This window comes from Podarcis muralis, chromosome 2 (genome assembly GCF_964188315.1).
Source record: "Podarcis muralis chromosome 2, rPodMur119.hap1.1, whole genome shotgun sequence".
NCBI lineage: Eukaryota > Metazoa > Chordata > Lepidosauria > Squamata > Lacertidae > Podarcis > Podarcis muralis.
Genome location: NC_135656.1, coordinates 84,310,529 through 84,338,168, shown reverse-complemented (window position 1 = coordinate 84,338,168; position 27,640 = coordinate 84,310,529). Strand labels below are relative to the sequence as shown.

Below are 27,640 nucleotides of genomic sequence, written 5' to 3'. Positions count from 1 at the left end.
CGTTTTTAACTGTTTTAGGATGCTTCTTTTAAAAAACAATAACTGTGGATGTGCTTGCCTCCCTGGGCTCCTTTGGGAGGCAGGGCAGGATATAAATGAAAAGAGATAAAAAAACCAAAACTATGGTAGAAGGGACGCGGGTGGCGCTGTGGGTAAAACCTCAGTGCCTAGGACTTGCCGATCGTATGGTCGGCGGTTCGAATCCCCGCGGCAGGGTGAGCTCCCGTCTTTCGGTCCCAGCTCCTGCCCACCTAGCAGTTCGAAAGCACCCCTAAGTGCAAGTAGATAAATAGGTACCGCTTTATAGCGGGAAGCTAAACGGCGTTTCCGTGTGCTGCACTGGTGCTGGCTCGCCAGAGCAGCTTTGTCACACTGGCCACGTGACCCGAAGTGTCCTCGGACAGTGCTGGCTCCCAGCCTCTTAAGTGAGATGAGCACACAACCCTAGAGTCGGACACGACTGGCACGTACGGGCAGGGGTACCTTTACCTTTACCTTATGGTAGAAAAGCGGTTAAGTAAATACAGTAAAGCAAAACAAAGAAGAAAACATTGTGAGTTGCTTTGATACTGCAGAGTAATCATGATGCTTGCAACCCCCTCCCAAGTTTCCAGCACAGAAACTATTGCCTGGGTTCATCTGTTAGTGGAACCACAGAGAAGGACTACTTACTGCTAGTGAAACGGGGCTTCCCCCATCTCGGGGGTGGCAGTCAGGGGAACCCCCAGAACAGGGTGCAGGGGGAGCGCTTTCTTCATCAGGTAAGCACAAATGCTTGCACCAACTTAGTGATCTCCTTAGTGATCTGTTGAATTCCTCCTAATATCCTGATCCTTTTCTGATACAGTTCTTCAGCCCTAAAATTTGGTTTAATGACCTTTTCAGAGATTGGGAGGGGAAGACTGGTGTGTGGGAGAAGGTTGGATTCTGGATTCCCATCTGCTTTGTAATGATCACTCAGGTCCACTGAACCAGCTGGATGTATCTTAATGCAGATGGAGATGCATATTAGAATATGGGACCAATAGGGATTGTTCAACTAGATTCAGGGGCTATTGGTTTTTAAGGCAGGCAAGCCCCCCCCCCCAAGTATAAACCTATAGCAACACAGCCTTTGCATCAAACACATTTTAGATTATGGTGACAGCCTTGCTTTCTTTTGAAATTGCACCCCAACACATCTGGAGTTTTGCATCAGATTTAACAAGCAAGAATTTTTTTTTTTTTTTTATCAAAATGTCTCAAATCCACCATTTACATTTCAGTTCCTGGTTTGCAAAACCAAACTGCTATGAACACAAACAAGTCAGGAAATTCTTGGAGGACATCCCAATGATATTTATAGAGACTAGAAATTGGTCTGGCAGATGAATACGTGCAGCATGTAAATAGTGGCTGTTCCCAGTACAATCTAAACTTGTATTCTGCAGGTTTTGAGTGTAGATGACACTAAAATGCTGGGGATTTATTTCTGTCAAACTACAGATAGGTCATTTTTCAAAAGTAACCCAATGTCAGCAGACACGGCAATGTTTTCAAATTGCTTGGAAGTTCTGGTGCACATAGCAGAGACGGACAAACTTTGGAGTCAGAGATCAGCTGTGACTCACCTTGGGCATTTTTGCATCACTGGGCTCTGTTATTGCTACTGCTACTACTATTATTTCAATTTATCATCTGCCCTTCACCATAAGTTCCCAAGTTGGGTTACAACAACTGAAAATACAGCATTAAAAAGCTTTTAAAACAAACTATAGCCACAATAATAGGGTGGGTCCCAATACACACACCCTATAGGTGTCGGGAGGTCTGTCTTGAGCACACGTGTGCAGAAAGAGGCCCTAGAAAGGCTTGGATGAGCTTTTAATCTGATACAGTCTCATGTGCTTATCAGACAAATTCCCATGCTGTTTCCAGCAGATTCTAAATTTGTATTTAGTAGATTCTGAGTGTAGGTGGAACTAAGAAACTGGAGACTGCTGTGTGTGTGTGTGTGTGTGTGTGTGTGAGAGAGAGAGAGAGAGAGAGAGAGAGAGAGAGAGAGAGAGAGAGAGAGACTGTACAAACTTTTATAGGTAACATTTCAGAAGAAATCTAATCTCAGCAGACTAGACAATATTTTCAAATTGCTAGGTGTTTGCAATGTATGACGACACATCAAAGAGGTGTTCCTGGTTCCAAGCCATTTGGTAAGTAGTAGTGGTCAGTGCGATGGAACAGCATCACAGAGTTGTCTGGCCAACACCAGTGTTGCTACAGGTTAACTGGGCGGTGCTGGGGCAGGACTGCATGGCCTTACTGGTGGAGCCAATCCAACATCTGCACAGTCCTACCCACACCATTGCCCTTCCCTGCCCCAGCACTGTTCAGGTATGCTATGCCAGTGTTGGGAGAGTGGCTACACAACACCACCACTTCCATGCGAGCTGCTACTGCTAGTACAGGTCCAATACATTGCACATGTGGACTATAAGGATTGGATGACTTCCATGAACACTTGTCAAAAGTGGCCTTCCGGAGAGACGGCCCATTGTTTCTTCCTAGTCAAATATTGTCTAGCCTGACTGATAATGGCTCTCCAGGCTCTCTCAGGCAGGGATCTTTCCTAGCCAGATCTGTTATCAGAAGGGCAAACTACAAGTTACACTCAATATGTAGCTGTGCCTTTAAGTATTTCATTTGTTTTCTACACCAATTGCTGGGACCCTAGCATGGGGATTTGGAAGGCTTTAACTCTTTGGCCACCTGCTGTGGTTCTGATCTGTATTATTGCCCCTGTGTGTCTGTAATTTGTGCGGGGGGGGGGGGGGGGAGACACAGACCATCCCATACATTTCAATAAGAGCATTTTAAAAAAATTTTACTATGCAAGCTACAGGTACAGTGGTACCTCGGGATGCGAACGGGATCCCGTTCCGGAGCCCCGTTCGCATCCTGAATGCAACGTCAGCCGCGACTGCGCATCTGCGTGTGTCGCCGCTTCCGCGAAAGATGCCATTTTGAGCGTCTGCGCATATGCAAGTGGCGAAACCCGGAAGTAATGGGCTCAAGCCGAAGCACATTGAACCCGAGGTATGACTGTATGTTGAAGCCCCTGTGCCAGCAATTTAAGTTAAAACACCCCTGTACTGAAAAGCCCAGTGTTATGTACTGAGTTGAATAGGATCCAAAATGCAGCAGTCTAATTGGCCCAGAACAATAGGATTCAGAATGCAGCAGTCTGATTGGTCCTAGAACAATAGGATCCAGAATGCAGCAGTCTGATTGGTTCACAGGAGCCACCCAATCCAGCTCCAGGTGGAAGGGAATCCGCAACCTGATTGGCCTACAGGAGAATCCCGGAATTAGCCAATCATGTGGGGCCCATTGTGTAAATAATGTATGTAAGGCAGACATTCTGGGGGAACTTCCATTCCTCTTCACCACTATGAGCTGAATAAAGGGCATGAAATCCACTCTCGACTCCAAGTATATTTCACCCAGAAACACAGGAAATTTAGCATGCAGTCTGGCTCATGGACTCTTCAGTGAAAGATACCAAAGATTGAATCTGAGACCCTAAATGCAGAGCATGTGCTCAATTACTTAGCCACATACACCCAATCCTCCTGTAAGCTGCTATGTGTGGACCTCCCAGTTAAGTACAAGTGTTGTTGACAATGTTGACTACAACAGGCTGGATGTGCTAAGAAGCATTTTAACCTTGCTGCATTGCTGGCATCCTGTTGGCACTTTGCTGTCAGACACCTTCTTAGCATTTCCAGGGTGAGAGCTCCAGAAGCATGTATTAATCATTGCAATGCAGCTTACCTAGCAAGTTAGCAGCATTCAGTATATTTACAGTGCATCTGAGAGAAATTTGAGCTGGTAGGAATGTGCGTTCACTAACATGCTATAGTCTCCTACTTTTTTCGAAATCCCAGAGTGCCATTTCCTGTCAGTTCAGTTGATCTTTACAATGAACTACAACCCCGTCTAGCAATCCTTTGTCAGGCTCTGCTTACATTCATCCCCCCTCCCTGTATGCCCATGATTATGTTCTCCTTTAAAGAACAAGTACATTTTTATTTGTTACCGTTTTGATGCTAAAGCCGCTGTGGACATCTCTGGTTTTACTAGCGGCTGCAGATGCAGGTTTGCATCCTGTGCTTCAGGAAATGTCTGTAAGCAGCACGGAGGTGCTTGTCTACAGAGCTACTGCACAATGCAAGGTTGACTATTGGGCAGCCTCCTCCACCACTGGTGCATCATGGCAACTATGAAGTCAACCCATTTGCTTCCATACAGTGGTACCTCGGGTTAAGTACTTAATTCGTTCTGGAGGTCCGTTCTTAACCTGAAACTGTTCTTAACCTGAAGCACCACTTTAGCTAATGGGGCCTCCTGCTGCTGCTGCGCCGCCGGAACACAATTTCTGTTCTCATCCTGAAGCAAAGTTCTTAACCCGAGGTACTATTTCTGGGTTAGCGGAGTCTGTAACCTGAAGCGTATGTAACCTGAAGCGTATGTAACCCGAGGTACCACTGTATTAAGATGAAGAACAGGGACACAGAATGACAGAATGAATTTTCCCTGCTTCACAATACTGATGCAAAACATATGAGGATTAAGTCATTTCAGGCTGGATTAAATTTTCTCCTAAGTGCCGTATGAAATTCTCTCATTGTCTATACAGAAAAGGTCCCATCCCTTTTCCAAGGGCATTTCATCAGTTTGCACCAAGATGCAACTTGGCACTTGTAGTTCAGTCAAACTGCTGAGGCAAGAACAAATGGACAAGACTGGGAAACAAGAACAGACACCGCAGTGATTTGCAAGAGCAATAAAATTCTCACCTCTTTCTTATTCCGGGAAATGACGTTTGGGTCGATAGATCCCAGGGACAAGTTTGGCAGAACTAAGTTAAGTATTTTAGCTGCAAAAACCTGAGGGAGATGAATGTAGTTAGTAACTTGGACAGCAAAGAAGAGAATTGCAGGAGCCAGATCGGCAGGTGGCAGAAATGGTTTGAGGTTCTCTGTTGCTGTACCACCACATCAATGTTATATTCCAGCTGAGGATCCGGTCTTAAGTGCCAACTAACAGCTCTAGTACAAATACACTGAAAAGGCAGGAAAAGTTCCCACGGCCATTTACAAGGACAAGCATGATGCAACAGGCAGTGTTCCTCAACACATCTTTGTCCAGCTTCAGGACTCCTGCATTTCCTCCTGGCACCAAAATAAGCAGGGAGAGTGTCCTTGCTGAAGAAGCTAATACTGAGGCAGCGTTTCACTTTTCAATGCAGTCCAATTTTGTCTCAACACCATTTACTTCTAATTTCAGTCTGTTACAATGCAAATTGTCACCTGTGCAATCCACCCAGTATTTGCCTAGGCTGTAACTCTTCCTGCGAAGCACATTCTCTAGGGGGACACAAATAAACAAGAACAAATGTGCAGGCACTGACTAAGGAAATCTATTGCATACCTGCCCTCTGGGAGTTAAATGCAAAAGGTCTGAACTTCCGGAGCATACAAATGCCCACAGAAGAGAAGGAAAATGTATTTCTTTCTCCCACTAAAAGCATTTTGCAATCAAGCTCAATATTTGAAATTCTCCTCTGATCTTTTGAAAATCACCTTCTAATTAAGTGGTGATTGCTTGGAAATGTTGACAACCAAGAAAACAAATAGCTGGGCCTTTGTTTTATAGTCTCTTTGAATGTCAAATACTGTATCCAGAGATACTTCCTGCAAAGTATAAAGTGTGACCTTGCTAGAGTACAAATCCATTAAGTACGCCCAGTCACATAACATTCTCTCATCATCCTTCATCAAAGTTGCTATGGACTGGGAAATTATACTGTATTAGAGCAAAGATAAAAAGGATGAAATGAAGAGTTCCTCCAAGGTACCAAATATCAAAGCAGTCACAGATTTCAGAGGCATTTACAGGCATTGCAAATGCCATTGCCATGGAACACTCCTTTCGTACCAAAGCTTCATGAGCTCCATTTAGCACATGGGCCAAGAGAGAGATGTTAGGACATAAATGTATTCTCCAGAAATGCAAATGTGGTCCTGGAACTTCAAGCCACTTGGAAAAGTTCACCTTTCCACTGGCACTAATGCACATATTTCTACACGTTAGGAGACCCCCTCACAGAGCTATATTTCCTATCACCCTTAATGAACTACAGTTCCCAGTATTCTTTTTTTTGGGGGGGTGCCGCCATGACTATTAAAGACGTATAAGAGTGCTTTCAATATATGACATGAATGTGACCCTGTGCTTTGTTTGTGCACTACTACTTATACTCTGCCTAGTGTGTTTTGTCTAGGCTTAGTTCCTAGCAGTGGCCTGAGGAGATGAGTTGTCCTGGCTTCCTGGGGGATGATACTAAGTGAAACAACAGGCTTTTAATTAAACAGCTTTGTGTAACAAGTACCTTGATAGATAAAATACCTGCGGAAAAGCTAATGAACTCATCTGAGCAGGTTCTTGCACAGTGTCTTCTGCCAGGAGTTGTGGTTGGTAGATTTAACTCATTATGTGCATATCCATCTACATCAGGGTTTTCCAAACTTGGGTCTTCAGCTGTTTTTGGACTACAATTCCCATCATCCCCAAGCACTGGTCCTGCTAACTAAGGATGATGGGAGTTGTGGTCCAAAAACAGCTGGAGACCCAAAGTTTGGGAAACCCTGATCTAGATGATGGTACATATAAATGCATTGCATGCACTCTTTAACAAGACAAATAAGGCGGGATTCAACTATGTTTTATTCAGAGTAGACTAATGAATATGTCCAAGTTAGGGGCATCCATTTCAATAGATCTTCTCTGAGTAAAACTTAGCTGAATTCCACTGATATAAATAATGAAGATTAAGATATGTCCCCATTTTAAAAATCTAAATTTTACCATTATAAAGTCTGAGTAGAGCATCAACTGTATGCATGCTCCCATGCTTACCATTAACAGATGACAGGACTGGCTATAGGGATGGAGGCTACTTTTCCAATCTCAGGGCATCCCCCCCACAACATCCACTTAAATGCAAGCAAATTCAAAATTGCTTGTTGTGTAATACTGAGACTAAACCTATGAAGCTAAAGCAAACCAGGTTGAACCTCGCCTCCCAAGCCCACTAATCACATAAATATATGTCATTAGGCAGAATGATAACTGTCAAGTGTCCTTCCACTCATAGTGACTTTACAAAGGTAAACATGAACCTGGAATATGGAAAAATCTGGGGAGGGGGGAATTGTAAAGGTAAAATGACAGCAAAATCCAATTGTTATGTCTTTGCAGGTTTCTCTGCTCCATCTCTCTCTCTCTCAATGCTGCCTCATGTGCTTTCCTAAAAGGCAGCCACTGGGATTTTGCTATTCACATGTTTCCAACACATATTTAGCCCCTTAGTCTTTGTAGTGACCATGAATTTTCCTCTGAAAATTTCCTCTGAAATTCATTTAAAATTAGTAAGGACCTTAAATCAATCCTTTCTCCCTTTTCTTTTCTTTTTAGTGCAAATTGACATGTACAGAGAGGAAGGACTGGTGGGAAAAAAAGAGCTACTGGCTGGAGACTGTGTGAAGCTCAGCTGACATTTAGCTAGTGTGTTGGAAATTAATTTATGCCTGTATTTTTACCTTGATCGGTGTTGCTACATCTGGGCTTGCAACTACTAGAGGAGAAATTAATACCATGCCTGAAAAGTCATTTGGTCTTTCGCACGCAGTGAGGATGGAGATGGCTCCTCCCTGAAATGAAAAAGCAAGCAATATTTTGAGTGAAAACACTGGCAATTACAATGAGTATTATAGAGTCATAGGATTGTAGACCTGGAAGGGACACCAAGGGTCATCTAGTCCAACCCCCCGCAATGCAGGAATATTAATCCCAATAGAGCAAAGAGGGATTCTAAGTATTTTATAGGCAAGTACAGTAACAAGGTCTGTTACTGTACCCAGGTATCTTGTCGATTTGCTCTAGTGATGCGCTACAATTGAGCCAAAGCAGTTAACTTGAATTTCCTTCTACACACAACAAAAAACAATTTTAGATAAGAGTTTCATCCTCACATGCCACTGAGTTCAATTGACAACTATTTTTTTCTGAAGTGCCAACATGGGATCACAATGCCTGTGAAGCTGGCAATCTCAATTTTTATAACATGGATACAAGTGTGTATCACAGGTGTGATTCACCTGCCAATCCCAGCAGAGCAATTTTTGTGCTTCAAATGGGGTTCCAGTGCTGCTGCAGCCACTGCAACACTCAGAAGCACAATTATATGAAAGAAGGCATCCTGTCAATCTGCACACAGCTACTCTGTGATAGTTACAGCAAGCTCAAGCTCATCCACGTATAAATCTTAAGTTATGTATAGTTTAGCAGAGAGAAATGAGAACAGTAAACTACTTTATTTACTCCCCTCCCACCTATGAAATTTTAAACAGTAATTGGGGTGGGGCAACGAGGGGCAAAATAAGGGTATGGTTGTCCCAGTGGTGTGGAAAGGAAGGATGCCTCTGATGTGCATATAAAGGTAAAGAATATGGAGGAAGAACTGACACAATCAAAGGGGCACGAGATGGTTGTATGTTTTCGAGAAAGACAAGGTGAGTTAAGGAGCCATGCAACTGGAAAAGGGGAGATGGCAGAAAAAACAGGCTGGCCAAAAAAAATCCAGGATACCAACAAAAGACAAAGAGAAAACTGAATGAGTAAGAGAGTTGTGCAGCTAGACACTGAGTAAAACCTCAACTATTAAACACACACACACACACACACACACACACACACACACACAGGCAAAGCGAACTGTTTTCTGACATTCAGACATTTCTTAAAACTTACTGGGGGGTTTTCCTCCTCCAGAAGCTACAGCTCAAGGTCACGATGGCTGTACACAACCTCTGGTATCAGTATCAGAAGCAGTATGCCTTTGAATGCCGGTTGCTTGAGAGCTCAAATGGGGGGAGCGGTGCTGCACTCATGTCCTGCTTGTGGGATTCCCACAGGCATCTGGTTGGCCACTGCAAGAACAGGATGCTGGACTAGATGAGTCCTTGGTTTGATCCAGCATGGCAGTTCTTAAATTATTTTGTGTGTGTGTGTGTGTGTGTGTGTGTGTGTGTGTGTGTGTAGGGCTCCTTTGCTTGAGTGGGGGCTCTAACTGGCTGCCTCACATAGAGCAGCCAAATTCATGTGTGAATGGCCTGCAGGTACCTTGGGATTCAGAGCACAGCTCTCAGGCAAAACCCCTACCTTTCCCTTATGCATATGAGGTGTTTATGAGAACTAAGGCTGAATCATTTGGGCCTAGTTATTCTTACCGCCCAGTTATCCTAGCCGGCCAGAGTGGCTGGGGCAACTCAGTCAGGTGGGCGGGGTACAAATAATAAAAGCATGTCTGAACTGAAACACGAAGTTTAGGAAGAAGCATGAAGCACACATATGCGAGTTTTCACCACAGCGGCACAGGTCACAAACACCTAGGTAGGAGCTGGGCTCAACAGAGAAATAAGAGTCCTTTACATTTGCTTTGGGGAGGAAGGCCTAGTGTGGTGGTCTTTAAAAATCCTGTGAAGGACTGGACTCTGGAATCTTCTTGGAGACAGGGGCTTTTGCAATTAGAGACTAAACTAAGGCTTTAAATACTTGAGTATTGTTGGCTAATATTTGCCCAGTCTTTTAACAACATTGTTTCAACTAATCAAATGGCAAGGCTATCTTGGATCACAAATCAGTACAACCAGGACAGAGGCACCAATAAGCAGGGAGTGCTCAGTAGGAATTACAAACCATTAATTGCCTTGGTGAAATTCTATGGAGCTGGAGCGTCATAATCCTGTTTACATGTAGAAACGACAAGAAGACTATGTAAGACTTCTTTTTGATGAGGATTTAGGAATCAGACTATTGCTATAGTCAATTTGCCTTTAAAGGTATGCTATGAGCTTCAAACCAAACATCTTCATTCAAGTAGGTCGCATTCGGACTAGTGACGGGTGAACTCAATCGGCTTGTCTCAAAAATTACTTTTGTTTTGCTTTGAACTTTCCTTGGGAACACTCAGAAACTTAAAATTAATTATTTTTTGTGTGCTGAATTCTGCTACTACCCATTCCAAACAAAGAAAAGTCTTTCTAGAAACAGGAGAAGGCTGCCTAGCCCCTACTGAACCAAAAATGATGGTCTTGAGCATGTTCAAAGTTTTCATTTTCCTGCCAGGGAGCATGGGATTTGTAGTCATCTCTGTTTCCCAAGGCAAATTCAACTGAATTAATTAATAGGGGTCCTGTTCAAAGGGGAGTGAGGCTTTGAGAACTAGGGGAGTTCATGTTTCAGATTTCCCCGGTTGCAAAACTGCACCCACTAATCCTGACTCAGTATTTTCTTTTTAAACTTAACAATAGGTAATGCACTTTTCATGTGGCAAGCCTTTGAAGCATAATGCCGTGGGATATGGGGATGGCTAACAGCATGGTAGTAATGCTAGATAAAAGGAGGGGGCATCATATTGGCTTAGAAGATCTTCCAGGGGCCTTAACTAATGAGCTGATCCTACTGGTTGCCACTCTATAGAAAGGAACAACACACTGAATAACTATCCCGTTCCTACTATTGATGCAGGAGTGGACACTGGCACTCCTGCAGCGCTGATAGCTGCCTCCAGCCCTTGCTTAGCTGTGCCAAGCAAAGGCAATTACATAGCAAGGAGAGAGCCAGGGCCAGTTTTATGCCATGGGATCTGGCTCAGAGGTCAGAAGTCTGGGTTTGCTTTGCAAGTAAATGCAACACTGCAGGTAAATAAACCAACGCTTAATGACTGGAGATGCAGATTAACAGGGCATGTATCCCCATAACGAAAGCTGTTGCACTGCATGTTCTAGAGCCCTATACTGGCATACCATTCCTCTGAACTGTCTGGCAAGTGGCTCAAACAGACTACCTTTTGTATTTGCATTCCTGATCCTTTTTATGTTTTGCTTATATACACAATAATAATAACTGAACTAAGCTCCTATGAGGGTTGTGCATATTCTGTGTTTTAAAACTCAGTATTCCCATTCATGCAATAAGGAAACAAAAAGTCTTCATCAAGGAAAGCAGAATTCGGAGTTATGAGTAAATTGTGCATATTTGTATATATTCGCTTATTTTGCATAATTCATGCTTCTTTTGTTAAATGGCAGAGGGAGCTATGCTGAAGCTCCCATTCCGAGATCACAAGTAGCCCTGCTCAGCATTTACTTTGGTTTCTGAAGTTTTCTCCAGGCATTATCCATTTTTAGGTTATCTCTAGCTTATCTCCACAATCACAGGGACTAAGCACCTGGGGGAGTTAGCTTTGTTTTGGAAAAGAACACTGAGATGCCCAGGTCATTATTACGTGTCTACTATGAACTTCCATGCTTGCGTGGTTTGTGAACAAAGACAACACATAACTCTGGCTCAAAGTGCCACATTAACAGTCACATGCTTTTTCCACTTGCCTTCTCCTGGTGCTGAATCTCTCTGACCATAGCTTTTCCCTAGTGTAGGCTAGCTCTTCTAGGAACCAACAGACTTCTACTGGGTAGTTTCTGCTCCTTTAACTGCCATCTGATTTACAGTTAATCAAAACCATGTGCCTACCCAACATTTCAGAGTGCCTGAGAAGAAAATGAATGGGAAAGCCACAACTCTGCATAGAGTGGGACATCCCAGAAGGCAATGGGCTTACTTCAGTTCCTCATCCTTTAACCATTAATAGTAATTAATGGAGTAACAAGAAATAAAACATACCTAGCTTTGGAAAAGCTGTGTCTTCCCTACTTACTACCTCAGCCTTGAGCTTGATTAGTCTCTCAAACCTTGGCCATATTGTGGCCAGTCATGTGGGTTCTCTTTCTCTTTGCCTCTCACAGCTTCTCACCAAAAAAGCTCACCAAAGTGGCTTGTTTAGTCACCACACTGGTGCTCCATTGTTACACTGACTACGGTCCTTGAGTTGTAGAGAAATGTATTGGCCAAAAACAGTAAGAGGGGAAACAGCTCAACTCAACTTGCAAAGTAGTGTGTGTGTGTGTGTGTGTGTGTGTGTGTGTGTGTGTCTGTGTCTGTGTGTGTCTGTGTGTGTGTGTGTGTGTGTGAGAGAGAGAGAGAGAGAGAGAGAGAGAGAGAGAGAGAGTGTGTTCTTGGCTTGGTAATGTTGGGGAAAGACTGGGGGCCATAGTGAGGCCGAGAAAATGTACAGGGTAGCACAATATCTCAAAAGTACCTAGTGTTTTACAACTGTCTTGCATTTCTGGAAGATCTGTTTGCTCTTTGGAGCCCAAAGATAAATAAGAGTTGGGAGTGGCGTGTGTGTGAGTGTGACCCCCATCCCTCATGGTCATGCCTGTTTGCAAGTAACTCTATGGGTGCAATTACTGCTTTTAGCAATTATCCATGTAAAATGAACATAAAACGAAGAAAAAGGGGTAGGGAAACAGAAAAGACCAGAGTGGGGAAAAGTGTCCTCTGCTCCTGGGTAGGAAGCCGAGAGTCCATTAAGGAGGGATAGAGCAGGACTGCTTACCATGGAGTGCCCTAGAAGGAACACAGGGAGGCCTGGGTGGTCTTTCTTCATGAGGTCAATGTGCTGCAAGCTGTCTCTGACAAACACATGGAAGTCTGACACAACCATACGGTCTCCTTCACTCTGCCCATGGCCAACTGTGGAGGGGAAAGGAAAAGTGACCTGCTACATCAAAAATATTCAACACCTTGAATGTAAAGATGCTTGAGGCAGCATCGTATCTGAAATTCAATGGAGAGAGAAGGGGGGCGCTAGAGATGTGCAAAGAGCTCTTGTGAATTGTCAGGGGTGACCAATGGAAAAAACATCCTTCTGGTTAGCTATAATCATATGAAGATGTAAACGTAAGGCTAAGCCACCGTGGCCTGGACCCAAATAATGCTGCAGCATGCAAACAGATCTGCCCCCACACTCTTGCCTGGATAGCTAGCTCTGTTTGCTCTCAGTGTTGGGGACCTGGATTCAGCTGCCCTCCGGAATGTGCTTCTGTGAGTGGCTCTCCCTTGTTAGCTTGGGGATGCAGCCTGCCAGAATGTCTGTCAGTTATCATGACTACACAAATACCTTGCATATGAGCGCACGCAGAAAGAAATTTTCCAGGAATTACACAAAGATTATTGGCACCCAACTATGCGCTGCCAGTGTCTAAAGCATTCAGCTTGAAAAGAGATGTTGATTGTGCTGGGAGCAGCTAAAAAGGCATTTCTGATTCAAAGGCAGCAGATGTCTTGATCCAAACCTGGATACTGGAGTGAGTGAAGGAAATGGCTGACAGTTAAGGAAATGATGAAAAGGGTGGCATCCACAACGCAGAGAAAGAGGAAATGCATGAGCAACGGAAGCTGGGAAGGAGACACATCAGCTCTTACTGTAAATTTCAGGGTTAGAATCTAACTTTGGGGGGGGGGGTTTGGAAATGCAGATGTTAAACATCATATGAGATGCAGGGGAAAGAGAGAGAAAATGACATTTCCGAATTTTGTCTATTACTTTTCAGCAAGGAAATTTTATGCCCTCATCAGATATTCAGAAATCATCTTTGGGGAATCTCAGAGCCAAAATTAATTTAATTGCATGGCTAGCAGTCACATCTGTTTTGTTTTGTTGTTTTAAATGCAATATCTGGCACAGTGAGGGCAAGGCTAAGTCAACTTTCATCAGGACCACAGCATGTGGGGTGAGGCATTTTAACTCTTCCTTCTCATTCCCAGTCCAAATGAAAATCACCCCCTACACTACAATTAGTATTAGGAAGAACAGTTCCCATTGGCACGAATGGGAGGCAGCTTTTTCTCTCACGCTAATTGTGGCACGGGGTGATTTTTATTGGGATCAGGACTGGGAGGGAAGGATGAAATCTCCACTCTCGACATGCTTTGGTCCCAATGAAAATTACCCCCTCTACGCTGGTCATTACAGTTAAAATAGCATCTATTTTGATCCACAGGCAGCCCATGTACTTTAATTCTTGAACCCATTCCTCCCCTACCTAATTCTATAGAAACTCAATAGCTCCCTAAAAGATAACAGATAAATTAAAAATTACAAATCTCCTGATAACTATTCAGAAACATCAGTATGAGTAACTGTACAGAGGTGCATAGTGGGGCAATAAACTCTAATTTCACATATGCACTGAAGGGGTCTGGATGTGGATGCCTTTAAAAGGGGTTTGGGCAAATTCAGGGAGGATATCAGTGGCTATGAGCCATGATGGCTATGTCCTACTTTTGCTATTGGAGGCAGCATGCATCTGAATGCCAGTTGCTTGGAATCACAAGTGGGTTGTGCTCAGGTCCTGGCTGTGGGCTTCCCATAGGCATCTGTGAGAAGAGGCTGCAAGTCTAGAAAAGTCTTTGCTTTCTTATGCTCTTAGGTAATCTTGGAGGAAACTGTGTATGTGGCAGCTGTGAAAAATTCAGATTTCATACTACAGGTTATTAAGAGAGGGATGGGAAACAGTGCTTCTTGCTTGGTAAAAAGAACAACATAAGGGGCTCTGTAGAAACTAGCTTTCCTGCACAAAGGCAAATTTATCATCTGTTGCTCCACCCACTTTTGCCTATGGCTCCACCCACCGCTGGCATGTGGCCCCTGGAAGGTTGCTTAGGAGGGAATGTGGCCCTTGGGCTCAAAAACGTTTTCCACCCCTTGTTTTAGTATGACATGTGAATGTAAAACCGAATCACAGATTTGCAGCAAGATGCAGGGCTGGCTACTATCTATGGTTGCTTTTAAAGGAGATTAGACAGATTAATGGAAGATGTGTATATCAACAGCTATTAGCCATAACAGCTGAAAGCACCTCCATTGCTGGGACGAAACAGTGGCAAAAGGCCTTTTGACCCCTTTTCTGGACTATCTCAGTGGCATCTGATTTGCTACAGCAGGGGTCTTATGCTGCTCACAGCCTGAATGAGAACTGATTGCAAATTGTAGGAATATGGCCCATTGCTCTTAAAAATAGAAAAATAATTATTAGCCTCCCCCACTACCCATCTCTTGCCAGATAAGGATTGTTTGCAGCACTGGACTATTGAAATCCGTAATTACCCCTTGAGGAACAGAACTAGAGCAGCAATAAGCACTGATGATAAACTGATCTGAATAGGTGGGCTGGTGCCATATCACTGAGCCAAAATTACAGCTCCTTCATTGTAGCTCTAATTCCCAAAGGGGAAAATGCTGAATAGCCAAGCTGGGAGAAGAGGAAGAATTCAGATCATTGAGAGACTTCTGTCACTCATCAGAGGAACATTTGCTATAAAGTGTTTCTCTTGTTGCACCACAGGTTTTTATCTAGATCTGCTCATACAAATTCTGCAAGTGCTTCTTCAGTTCTGACACCTCCATCTAGTGAGATCTCACTCTTAAAATGAATTCGAAAACAGACACAGCAAAGGCCTTCCTATTAAAACACTAATTCAGGCTCATTAGACAGCTTTACATTATCAACAGATTTGTAGGAAGCAAGAGCATTGGCTGGGGGAAGGGAAGCAGGTGAATTTTTAATACGTTTAAAAACAGAAGTTCTGCAATGTACCATTCCAACTCCTCAAAACAGATAATGTACTGGGCACTTTGCTTGACTCTTTAAGTCTCGTGGGCCAATTAACACACAGCTTGATATCTTACTTTGTTTACTTAGGATCAGAATAGAGGTGGAAATCACAGAAATGCTGAAGGTTAGCAGCTGTGCCATGTGGATTCTGGGTCATAGCTGAGTGGAGAAACAAGCATGCAAGCAAACATATTTTTTACATGGATCTGCCCTTGGTTTGGCTGGAAACCAACAGCCACACAAGTCTTCTACACATGAATGAGGTAGCCTTGCAAGCAGTTTTACAAAACATTCTAGCCCCTTGTACCCAAATGGATTGTAGCTGAAAAGGAAAAAGATCCAGTCTCGTTTCCTCATTGCCCTCCTTCACCCCCAGAACCCTGTAATAAACAAAGGTCAGTTTGCCTGTCACTTTGGGCTGCTTTCTTAACCTAACTGAGCTGCCTTGATTGGACAGAAGTCAGGAAGAGCTCACCTGCAGCAACTTCCACCATCACTGGAGCTCCAGAACATGCCATTTGAGTCTCAAAGTCTGTCACCCCAAGAATCTGTGCGCATTCAGGATTTTAAAAACATTTTTTAGGTAACTGAGACCATTTTCTGAAGGCTTCCATTAAACATAGTGCTGTGGTCTGTGGTGGGATCGTGGTCTGACCACAGTAGTAGTAAGAACAAGAAAAAGGCTAGGGAGAGCAAAATTTAACACCTGAACGATCCCTCAGAAAGATGAAGCTGCCATATGCAGTTCTTTATTCTGACACACTTCACAGCAGGCCTCCTTGACTGCTTTGTAAGTAGTGAATTCAATCTAATTTCAGCATCTTTCAAGTTCAGAGGGAGCCGCTACAATAACACTCCAGTATCTTGGTATGCAGAGGCTGTGGACTTTCATCCAGTTTCCTAGGATTACTTGGACACGTAACTCAGCTCTCCTGTTTCCTCCGAGATTCTTTTTGAGAAGAGAGATAATTGCTAGCATTGTTTCTTCTCTCCCTTAGTTTAATTACATACACCAGATGATGATCCTTCTACTGCACCACTTGACAGATTATTCAATTGCTTACTGGACTCAGAAGCCTCAGCCTCATCTCTCCTAATTCCTTTTAAAGTAAGCAGTCCTCTTCCCGCTCTCTAGTGTTTACACTTCTCCAGTTGCGTAGATTGCTACTGTTGTTATTGTGGACATACGCTGGTTCCCTCGGCCTGAAAAGCCAGATGAGCGCCGCACCCCATAGTCACCTTTGACTGGACTTAACCATCCAAGGATCCTTTACCTTTACATTTTTTTACCTTACTGTTGATATTCTAATAAACCGGGGTGGGGAACCTTTGTCAACCCAAGGGCTGCATTCCCCCATCAGCAACCTTCTGGGGTGGAGGCAACTGTCATGTTGTGGGTGGGGCCAGAGGCAAAATGAGGGTGGAGCTACAGCTGTGATTCTTACCTATGGACAGCAGGCTACATTCCAACCACACAAAAGTAAGAGGTTTCCACACAAACACACACACACCCCTCCATCCTAGAAATCAAGACATTATCACAATTCAGTGACACATTCCACCCAGGCCAAAGCACTTAAGGAGGGTGCAAAGCACGGTTGGTGACCAAAGTGGCCTAGCGAGAGGGATTGTGGTGCGCAAGAGCTGGTGCAAAGGCAATTGAGAAATTCCTGGAGGACAGGATTCTGTGGTGCCTAAAGGGAATCTTCACGTTCAGGGGCAATATGTGCATGACTTCAAGATAGGGATGCAATAAGGCAGCATTTTCCATTCCTCCCTGTAGCAAGCAGCAATGTTTCCATTCCGCTGCAGTTCATCTTTCACCCAAAAGGACCTTACTCATCTTGCAGTCCGCTGTGGCAAAATTATGTAACTTACGTAACTAATTACATAAATTATGACAATCACATTGTCATTATGATGCACCTCATTTCAATGCAAAGGAAATGCACCTCATTTCAATGCAAAGGAAACGTAATGAAATGTAATCGCTTGCTGACTGAAAGCAATACTGTTTGTATTCACTGGATTTATTTCATTCTGGACACTGAACAAAGAGGTGAATACCTGCAATTTACATTCCTGTATCCACTTTCATCAGAATTCTCCAACATTCCTACTTGCAGGTGCTGAAGGCATACAATGGGGAAGGGGGTTGTTGTTGTTTTTGGCTTCGTGCCCTGCTTGTGGCCTGTAGGTTTCCTAAAAACATCTACCTGGCCACTGTTAGGAAAAAGATTTTGCTCCCATCAGACAGGTTTCTTCTCATGCTCCTATTAGGTTCTGGATCCTTTAAATGAATATCCAAGCTACATAACCAGGGAGCATATTATTTGCCTTTGGTTTCCAAGAGAGCCTTTATTTTTTTAAAAAAATCAAGATAATTGAAGAGTGTATTTCACCATTACTTCCTAATGGGAAATAATAGTGGCTAATTGTGATTTTCAGGTCATCTGAAATCTCTGAAAGGTAAACAAATATTTTGCCAAACCAGAGAAAGCCGGGGTTCAGCAAAAGAAGTGGCTAGACCAGAGATGGGGAAAGGGCCATTTTAGTTTAGTCTTCTACCCAGCAAACAAGCTTTCCCATTCCCGTCTGTCCTCTGTTTGTACAGATGTTTACTTCAAGTTTAAATAAAGAGGGAAAATGAATATGTGCGGCATGACCTCTCTTTCCTGGATGGCCTGGGAGCCATGCAAAATATTTGGATAATGAGAAGTCTGGATAAACAAGAAAGCAGCTTCCTTGGAGTTACAATGCCAATGAACTATATGGAGCACATACACATTGGTGGTAGGTGCAGGAAGAGCTTGGGGTAGCTGAAGTTCATGGGAAGGGGAGGATGTATGGAAACTTAGCCACTGGTTTCAGCTGGATCAGTTCTGTACACATTATTTTAGACCATGTCAGAAGAATTCCCCACAGAATAAAAGCACGTAAATCAAGAACGGGTTTTTAGGAAGGGAGTGGAGCTTGTACATGAAATACTGGATTTAACAAAATACATGGCATTTAATTATTCAAGGAACAAGCAACACAGCTAATTCAACCATTGTACCCAAGAAGAAGGAAATCCCAAGGGCGGGGCACCACTTCAGCATCTGGAAATTCAAGGGCTCGCATCCTTTTGGACATGCAAAGTCAACATTGTTCTTACAGAGCACAGGAAGCACCTCAAGCAAGCACATACACAAGGACACATGCAACATCAATCTGGGAAACATCTTTTAACACTGAGCAGAAGAGAGAGCTTTAAAAAGCCTTAGTCTACGTGCAGCTGTTTAGTTTTTAAAAACAAGCAAACCACAATTTCTATATTGCTTTCCCTCTTTAACAAACACTATTGTATAAAAGAAACACCAATCTGGCAGCGGTGGGGATCTAGCATTTGGCTCCAAGAATCTGGGGACGGATCCACTCTAGCTCCATATCAGGAAGCAATCCTACCCTTAAGCTAGGGACCACCAGTGCTGCTGTGTCAGCTTTGGATAGAAGGTGAATAATCTGCACCTTTGGAGCAGCCAGAGAACAGCCTCACTAAGTGGTTATAGCTTATTTTTAGAGACAAATGGATCAGATCTGTTTTAGTACTGGGAACGTGTTGAAGCTTCAACTTTTGCATGTTGTGCTGGAGCAGCTTAGGCAATGGGTGGTTTCATTCTTCCCATGTGCAGAGCTACATAAATGTACACATAGCTATCATTTTAGTGGGTCTGATGCATTAATTAGTGCATCGTGTAGATGGAAGACTCTTTCATGGTTTCCCTGCAACAGACTAACATGCCTCTGAAAAGTGTTTCCCCCTGTTCTGCCCCCCGCCCCCCGTCGGTCCATTTGGTTGGCTCAAACTTTTGCAAGGTCAGAATGGGTAGTGCAGCGCATGGCTGACTTCCAGCTTTGAGTATGGGGGTGTTCTGGGACTTTAAAAAATGGTATCTTGCCTGCAGGCTCCAAAATGCACTACAGCACTGAAAAAGCAACAGATTAATCTATAACCTGGATGCATCCAAACCACTCCCATTCATTGCAAACCCAGAGGCCTGCTTCCCTAACCATTTCAACCTGTCAAAAACTAGCCCATGCCAATGTTCAGTTGTCAGCCTGTGTGACTTTCAGCATGCTACTTCTAAGCCACATTTAGGGTCAGTGTGCCGAAGCTGAACTGCACAAGCACTGGTGAAAACCAACCACACTATGGCTGATGCTGCTGGAAACTAGCAAAAGCTGGCTTTCACTTGCAGTTACCATTGGCTGAGCTCATCTTCTATTTTCTGCAAAAGCGTGTATCAGTTCTACTTTTTATATTACTGATGTCGCTTGGCTGGAACACACAATCTTTGTTTCCAGCACGATCAACATCCATTTCTTTTCAGTGTTCGCAAGATTACTTTTCTTCTCCCGCCTCACACAGTACAACACATTGAGAAGGATCTCCTCCCACCAGGCTCACATTTTTGGAGAGCAGAGATATTTTTAGACTATTGCCTGCACAACACTTACATTATTGTTTTGTTGTCTTGGGAGGGAGGGGTGGGAAGAATAATTGGAAAGAGGCAATTTTCTAGGCTAAAATTATTTCTGCCTTATTGCTGTGCAGCAGAAAATCTCTCATCTGGTAAATCCACTGCAAGGGGTTCCCCCTCCCCTCCAGTGCTAAACAAAATGATCCCCGATATCAGAAGGAACATTAATTCCCATCGGATAGAACAGCTCGGTAAGAAAAATGACATGCCTCTGCTTCTATCAGTGCTGGGGGCCAAATCAGACTTGGGGAATCAGATATGCAACTCCTGCTAATATTTTCATAAATGACCTTTTTTCACCAGCAGTCTCTACAAAACCTTTTGAAAGCAAACAGACTGAGTGATACATTCTTGGCAAGGTTCACCTGTTAACGGCAACAGTACCACAGAACTGAGCGGGGGGGGGGGGGAACCATACCAAATTATTTCAGTAAACAGAATCAGGGGCAACAGAAAGGCTGCAAGGCTGCAGGACAGCAAACCATATCCCTGAAGTTAATATTTTGCATTTTGAATGGCTCTGCTAAATGCACAACTCATGATTTCTTCTTCTCAGAATGTCCTCAGAGCTTGCTCATGCACTGGCTTTTCAGCTGAGGCTAGATTCCTGGATTGATCCAATTAGTGTATAAGTGTTCTCCAAGAATGCTTCCTGGGTGGCTTATTCTACCATCCATGCACATATATTTCCATGCACATATATAGGGATCATGTCAAAAGTAAGCCTTTTGGTTGGAAAACATTGCAAGTTATATAGGTTGGAATCCCTCTGTCTTGGGATACAATGGAAGAGCACAACTTCAGGGGTGGAGTCAAACCATTGGAGAGTTACAGCGCCTGCTGTGGCTGTAGAGACCAATATGAGAGAGCGATGTTTTGTTGCAGCTGGGGCAGGTGAAGGCATCTGTTGCCTTGCATCACGCCAATATAGGCAACCTCACCTGGCTGAAGGCATACACCCTCCTTTTTTGCACAATGAGTCCTCAACCGGAATGCACAGGAAAGCCATGTGACTTTTTCACAAGTCTTCATGAATGAACTATTATCGCCTCTTCCCTTTGCTAATAGGCAGCATAAGGAGAACTAAATCTATCCAGGATTTCTCAGGTTCACTGAATATAACGAGTTTCCTGAAGAGAGATCAGAGACTTCTTACATGCAGACTAGTCAGCGCTGGGCCATGGGCAGCGATGTATGGTGGAGCGTAGAAGGTACATGTCCTGGCAGGATTGGAAGCAGGAGCAGGATGAGGCACTGCACCAGACCACCTCAGGCAGGGGTTAGGAGGCAGGTTGGCAGAGAAACAATACAGAAGGTCAATAGAAAGGAAGAGCTGGTTGCAGGCAGGGGTTAAGATGAGGAATCTGATCAAAGGAGGCTGGAACAAGCAGGTTGGGAAGCTGTAAACAGGTGGATAAGGAAGCTGGCCGGCTGGCAAGACCAGATCTGACTGCAGCCGAGAGAGAGAGAGAGAGAGAGAGAGGGAGAGGGAGGGAGGCAGGCTTGACCTGCAAGCATCTATAGCCAGAAATAATCAACAAGTTGTCTGGGGAATGGCCAGTAATGGGACTATCCCTTCCTTTCCCCTCTCTGTAGCCTCAAGCTGCTCATTAAAAGACTGAAAAGAGACACCAGTGAATACCTGACAGCAGTGTCTCTTGCTTTAGTGTGTACTTTCATTGTACACAATTTAAGGTCCTTATATAGCAGAAGCCCATAAAGAAAACCCACATCACAATAACTTGTTCTCCATTTATTTCAGGCCAACGATGTGACTACATGTGGTTAAGTAGTCTGGCCATTTTTTCTCAATGCGCTAGTAAGCTTTGTGAACTTAGTTGCAATGCTCTCTAAAAGACCATTTGCTGGAACAGGTGCACTGTTACAGTTTAATTAGGAAAACTGGTCCTGAGCCTCCTATGAGGAAAAGTCTTAGGGGGTTTTATATTGCTAATTTCTCAGGCTAGTCACTGCAACAACATGGATAAAGACCACCGACTGAAATAATTTTAGCGCATAGTTATTTTAGAGAATGGGTGGGGAACATTTTTCAGTCTGAGGGAAGCATTCCCTTGTGCACAGCTTTCCAGGGCCCACATTCCAGCGCTGGGCCGGATCAGAGGAAAAGGTGGGCAGAACAATAGTTGTGACCTTTGTCCAGTAAGCTGAATTTCAACTACCCAAATGTGAGAGAGTTCTAGACATTCTCCCCTCTGCATCCTCTACCTGGGCATGAAAGAACCACTACCACAGTTCAGGGACAAGCAAGAAACACTTGATGGTATGGGACAGGGACCGTGTCCCTGGGGAGGGACATGACCGTGTCCCTGGGGAGGGACATGGTCCCTGGGGAGGGACATGGCCTGAGGAGAGCCCTGAGTGACATATAGAGAGACCAATGGAGAACTGCACTTGGCCCCTACCCCAGCCCCTGGTGTTTCCCACCAATTTCAGAGATTCAAGATGTTGAACATGGTGCTATTCTGTTATGAGCAACACAGTGACAGCTTTCCCTTTACACAAAATCTTCATTATGGCAACACGTCTCAGGTTTTAAAGAGACGATACCTACCATTTTGTCTCTGTTGTTTTTAACTAAGAACATTGGACAGTGGGGGGGGGGGAGAAAGAGGATAAGTAGGGACACAGGATTTACCTTTAATAACTCAAGAGTTTTAGAAACAGGTGAAGCACAGTGCCAGAGCATTTGGTGGTGGTGGTAGATTATTTGCTGATCACACCATGTGTTTTCACACCATGGGCATTGAGGGCATCCATGCAGCTGTGCTTTACAGCAGCAGCACATGCTATTAAGTCCCAAATGACAGCTTGCTTAGTTGGAAAACATTTCCTTTTCAACAAAACTCATCCATTTCCAGCTCTTCTGTGGGGCTTTGTTCACTCTGCTCATGAGTTCTATATAACCCATTTGACTGGTTTCGATTCAAAGAGTGTTACTAAGCTTAAGCCTGTTGGTCAAGGGAGAAAGGAGGGGGTTTTCTGCAGAGGCACATCGGAGCACCTTCTCGTGTTCTGTTTATGTTGCAGAATCAAAGTTTGAGTTTCAAATAATGTTGGTGCCAGAGAAAACACAGAATTCTTATTTGACTTGAAAGAATCCTCTGTTTTCTAGCAGGAGCGGAGAGTAGGCCTTGTGAGAGAGCTGGAGCACAGACTTCCTTTGATGACTCCTTTGTCACCCTTGGTATTCTGCATTCTTTTTAAATGAAAAATTCTTCTCAAAACACCTCCCCTGTCATGACTAACCAATACAACTGCCATTCACCCAGTATGTTGAATAAATGCAGCTGGCTTAAAAATATAGAGAGAGAAGCTACAGTTCCCAGTAGATTGCTTTATCTTATAAAGATTGCATGATATTTCAAAAGTATCTTCTGAGTTTTGTGTGCATTAAACTCTTGCTTAAGTCAACCACAACAGTTTGTGCTAGCTGTAGTTTAAAACCCCAACCATAGTTTGAGCTTCCAAATCAGTGTTCGAAACTCCCATTATGCTAGTCGCATTTTGCGACAGGGAATTTCATTAGTGCGAGCAGTTTCTGAGCTCTGGGTGCAGTACTGCACCTAAGATTTCAGATTAAAACTGCAGAGTGGAAGGAAAGGAGGACCTTTTTCTGCCTGCCCACTTCCAGCTACTCTCTGAAGACTGGAGAAGAGACCCTCTTAAGAATATTAGGGGGGTGGGCAGGGGAAGGACCAGACCATGTATAAAATGAACATACTATTTTCAGCTTTGTATTCTTGTTATCAAAAAATCGTGCCTAGACATTTTGTTGTTGAGCCCATAACCTAGGTTTAAGGTGTAATTTAGCTCCTAACTTTCATATATCAGTTTCTAACACTGTTCCAAATGAATAAGACGATCACGGCTTAGAGCTCCTTGTCTACTTTCATTTCTGGTTTATTCAGCAATGTGATTTACAGGTCTACTGCTGTCCTCAGGAAGAGAAATTGAAATAACCATGGTTTGCCAATGGTTCTCACCAAACCATTGGATGCCACAAACCATAATTTGCTAATTCACTTCCAACCATGGCTTAATTGAGAATCACATTGAAAGAGGCAGCCAAGGACATGTGTGGTCGAAATATTTGTCCATGTCTTGGCTTAATAAGCTGACATAGGATTTTCCAAGCACAGCCTTTGTGTCCAAATCCACTCCAGCTCAGTTGGCACTTCCTTTTTTCCCATCAGACCAGACAGAGATAATGGTCAATGGAATTGAAAGACACTGAGAGGACAATGAAAACCAATAGGATCACACTCAACAAAATTCAGGTCAACCAAGGGTGTCTCATTTCCATGCTCAGGCCTGAGCCCTGCTAGTTGTAGATCTAGAAAATCATTCTCATCCAAGAGTGCTCAAAGGAAAGGGAGAACAATAAAGGAATGAACTAAATAGGGGAATAATATTTTTTACTATTTTAAAAATTATTCCTGCCACTTTTAATCATTAATACCAACGTTGTACTAGGTGCTACAGGACCTGGAAAAGAGTATAATTCTTGACCAACTGACTTAAAATAGACAAACCTGAGTGGGACACAGAGGAGATTCATCCTCTGTAGGCATTGGGAATATGAAGTGGCAGTGCAATGGAAAACCATGGTTGTGTAAGATACATGTGGGTGGAAGATTTTGCCTGATCCAGATGCTGGGAAAAGCCTGTCCTTTGACTATATTCAGCACACTTCCTTTGTGAATTGAGCCCTGTGTCTGCCTCTGAGCATTGCCTAGTCACACTGGCTCAGCTGCTAAACTAACTTCCATTGTCTCCTAACCAAAGCTCCCACTTCAGCTTCTCTTTGCTGTGCTCTGTGCGCTTGTCAAAAATAGCACATTCCCTACATCTCTGTGTGTGATCTGCTGGTATGGCTGAATCTTTGACCTTAAAATTCCGGCCTTTGATTAAAAAAGAAAAAGATCAAAGCATGAGATATCTCTTAGCCTTCATTCTCTGTACTTACAACACTTATACTAAATTATAATGGCATTTATTTCAATGCAGGAGACAGCTCTGTGTGCACAAAGGGACAAATGTACCAAACTATCCCGTCCACTGCTGTTATGAAAGATGCCTCTTGTGCAAGAGCTTCTTATGTACACTGGAGCATGCACAAAGCTCTCGAATGGTTTTCAAATTCTCTCTCTCTCTTAAACACACACACAAATCAAAAATATAATTTGCACAGTCAGAGATGAATCGTCTTAAGTAATTTAATAATAGAAATGTCTGAGGTGGGAGGCAAAATCCCTTTAATGGGATGGGATATATGTCATCGTAATAAGAAAGCAAATTTTAAAATACTAAAGCTTTCTTTTTAAGCAGGGCTAGAAGCTTTTTAAAAGAATGCTGCAATGTGGGTAGAAAGCAGGGAAATGCTAAGCAGTTGCTTTAATACTATGGCGACAGGTTTGCAAACAAATGTACTTACATCACCAAGAACTTCAGATGATAAAGACCTGGGACCCAATGCAACCAAAAGCTGAACACTTTTTACCAAGGGTAGCCAACAAAGTGCCCTCCATATGTTGCTGAAGTACATCTCTCACCATCTGTGAACATTGGTTATATTGGCTGGTGTTGGTGGGAATTGCAGTCCATTAATATCTGGAGAGCACCACGTTGGCTAGCCCACACCACCCTCTTTTTAAAAAAAATGCAAGTCTACTCAGAAGTAAGCCCCACTGAGTTCAATAGAGGTTACTCCAAGGAAACGGGGAGGGGGGGGGGGAGTAAAACTTCCCAGTAACTGAAAACTGTTCTTGTACTCTTCTGTTCTTTCCAAAAACCTGTTTCCAAGAGGAGGAAATAAAAGGGAAGAAACTATACTAGCTCCAGGACTGAAGTAGCTTGTTCCTTGGTTTGAAGGTATGTTGGACAACTAGGAAGGCAATGGATCCTTTTAGAGCCATGCCTTTCTCCAATCCCACTGAGGCATGCGTCAAGACCACCCACAGAACACTCTCTTTTTGGCTATACTGATGGTGGAATTCTGACATCAACAAGCCAGGATTGTCAGGGAGCAGAAATTTGACACTGGGTCAATCTCTCTGAGGCCAGAGAAGGCATAGGCAAACTTGGCCCTCCAGATGTTTTGGGACTACAATTCGATCATCTCTGACCACTGGTTCTGTTAGCTAGGGATCATGGGAGTTGTAGTCTCAAAACTTCTGGAGGGTTGAAATTGCCTATGCCTGGGCCAGAGCTTTCTCTTCAGCCTCAAAGTAGGAGATCTGATGCATCCTACTGTCCCTGAGATACTCTTCTGAACTGCAGGACCTGCCATTAATTTCACTGATAGAAAGAGGTTCAGCACATGTTCAACAATTTTGGCTCATCCTCTCTTCAAAATTGTCCCATTTCACAGCTGATCATTTTTTTCCTACCTCCTGCAGAGCAAGAGTTTTGCAGGCTGTGCTTAGCTTAACTCATCGCAGGTTTACTAGATTCCACATCACCTGGTTTCCTCAAAATGACAACGCACCAAGATGTGTTAGGTGTGAGCAACCACTAACAACTGCCTAATAGAAAAATAAAAAGCAACCTTTCTAATCAGACATTCATGGCAAGTAAACGATCTAGAAATCAGTTAGCTGATCACACTAATGAAATGCTGTTGCTATGGAAAAACACGGTCCTCATAAACAGTAAAACAAGGGGGGAACTCAGATTCACACTTCTGCATTTACTGTAGTACTCCTAAAGGATTAAATCTTCTGAAGAAGGGTAGGCCACAATCTTGGCACAATATTTTAGATAATCCGTTTATTTCCCTCCCAACATTTTCAGATTTAACTGTGTATAGCCAGATGTACCCAACAGATGGGAGATTATGCAAATTTATATTACTGAGCACCAATACACAAGCCCCAGTTTCTCAAATGCCCTTTTTCAAAAATCCCAAAACTCTAACCCACAGATCCCTAGCTAAACTGAAGTCAAGGAAGATCTACTTATTCACATAGAATCATAGAATCATAGAGTTGGAAGAGACCACAAGGGCCATCGAGTCCAACCCCCTGCCAAGCAGGAAACACCATCAGAGCACTCCTGACATATGGTTGTCAAGCCTCTGCTTAAAGACCTCCAAAGAAGGAGACTCCACCACACTCCTTGGCAGCAAATTCCACTGTCGAACAGCTCTTACTGTCAGGAAGTTCTTCCTAATGTTTAGGTGGAATCTTCTTTCTTGTAGTTTGGATCCATTGCTCCGTGTCCGCTTCTCTGGAGCAGCAGAAAACAGCCTTTCTCCCTCCTCTATGTGACATCCTTTTATATATTTGAACATGGCTATCATATCACCCCTTAACCTCCTCCAGGCTAAACATGCCCAGCTCCCTTAGCCGTTCCTCATAAGGCATTGTTTCCAGGCCTTTGACCATTTTGGTTGCCCTCCTCTGGACACGTTCCAGTTTGTCAGTGTCCTTCTTGAACTGTGGTGCCCAGAACTGGACACAGTACTCCAGGTGAGGT

At 43.6% G+C, this 27,640-nt stretch overlaps 1 protein-coding gene across 8 annotated transcripts in view; it reads right to left on the bottom strand.

Moving 5' to 3' along the window:
• Positions 1 to 27,640, bottom strand: part of MGLL (monoglyceride lipase) — a 147,829-nt gene that overhangs the window by 9,781 nt on the left and 110,408 nt on the right. For all 8 annotated transcript variants that reach the window (XM_077924966.1, XM_077924964.1, XM_077924968.1 and 5 more), the window contains 3 exons: positions 12,560 to 12,696; positions 7,641 to 7,751; positions 4,836 to 4,925 (listed from right to left, as the gene is read on the bottom strand). In XM_077924966.1, the coding sequence (XP_077781092.1) occupies positions 4,836 to 4,925; positions 7,641 to 7,751; positions 12,560 to 12,696 (338 nt within the window). The remainder of the gene's footprint in view (positions 1 to 4,835; positions 4,926 to 7,640; positions 7,752 to 12,559; positions 12,697 to 27,640) is intronic.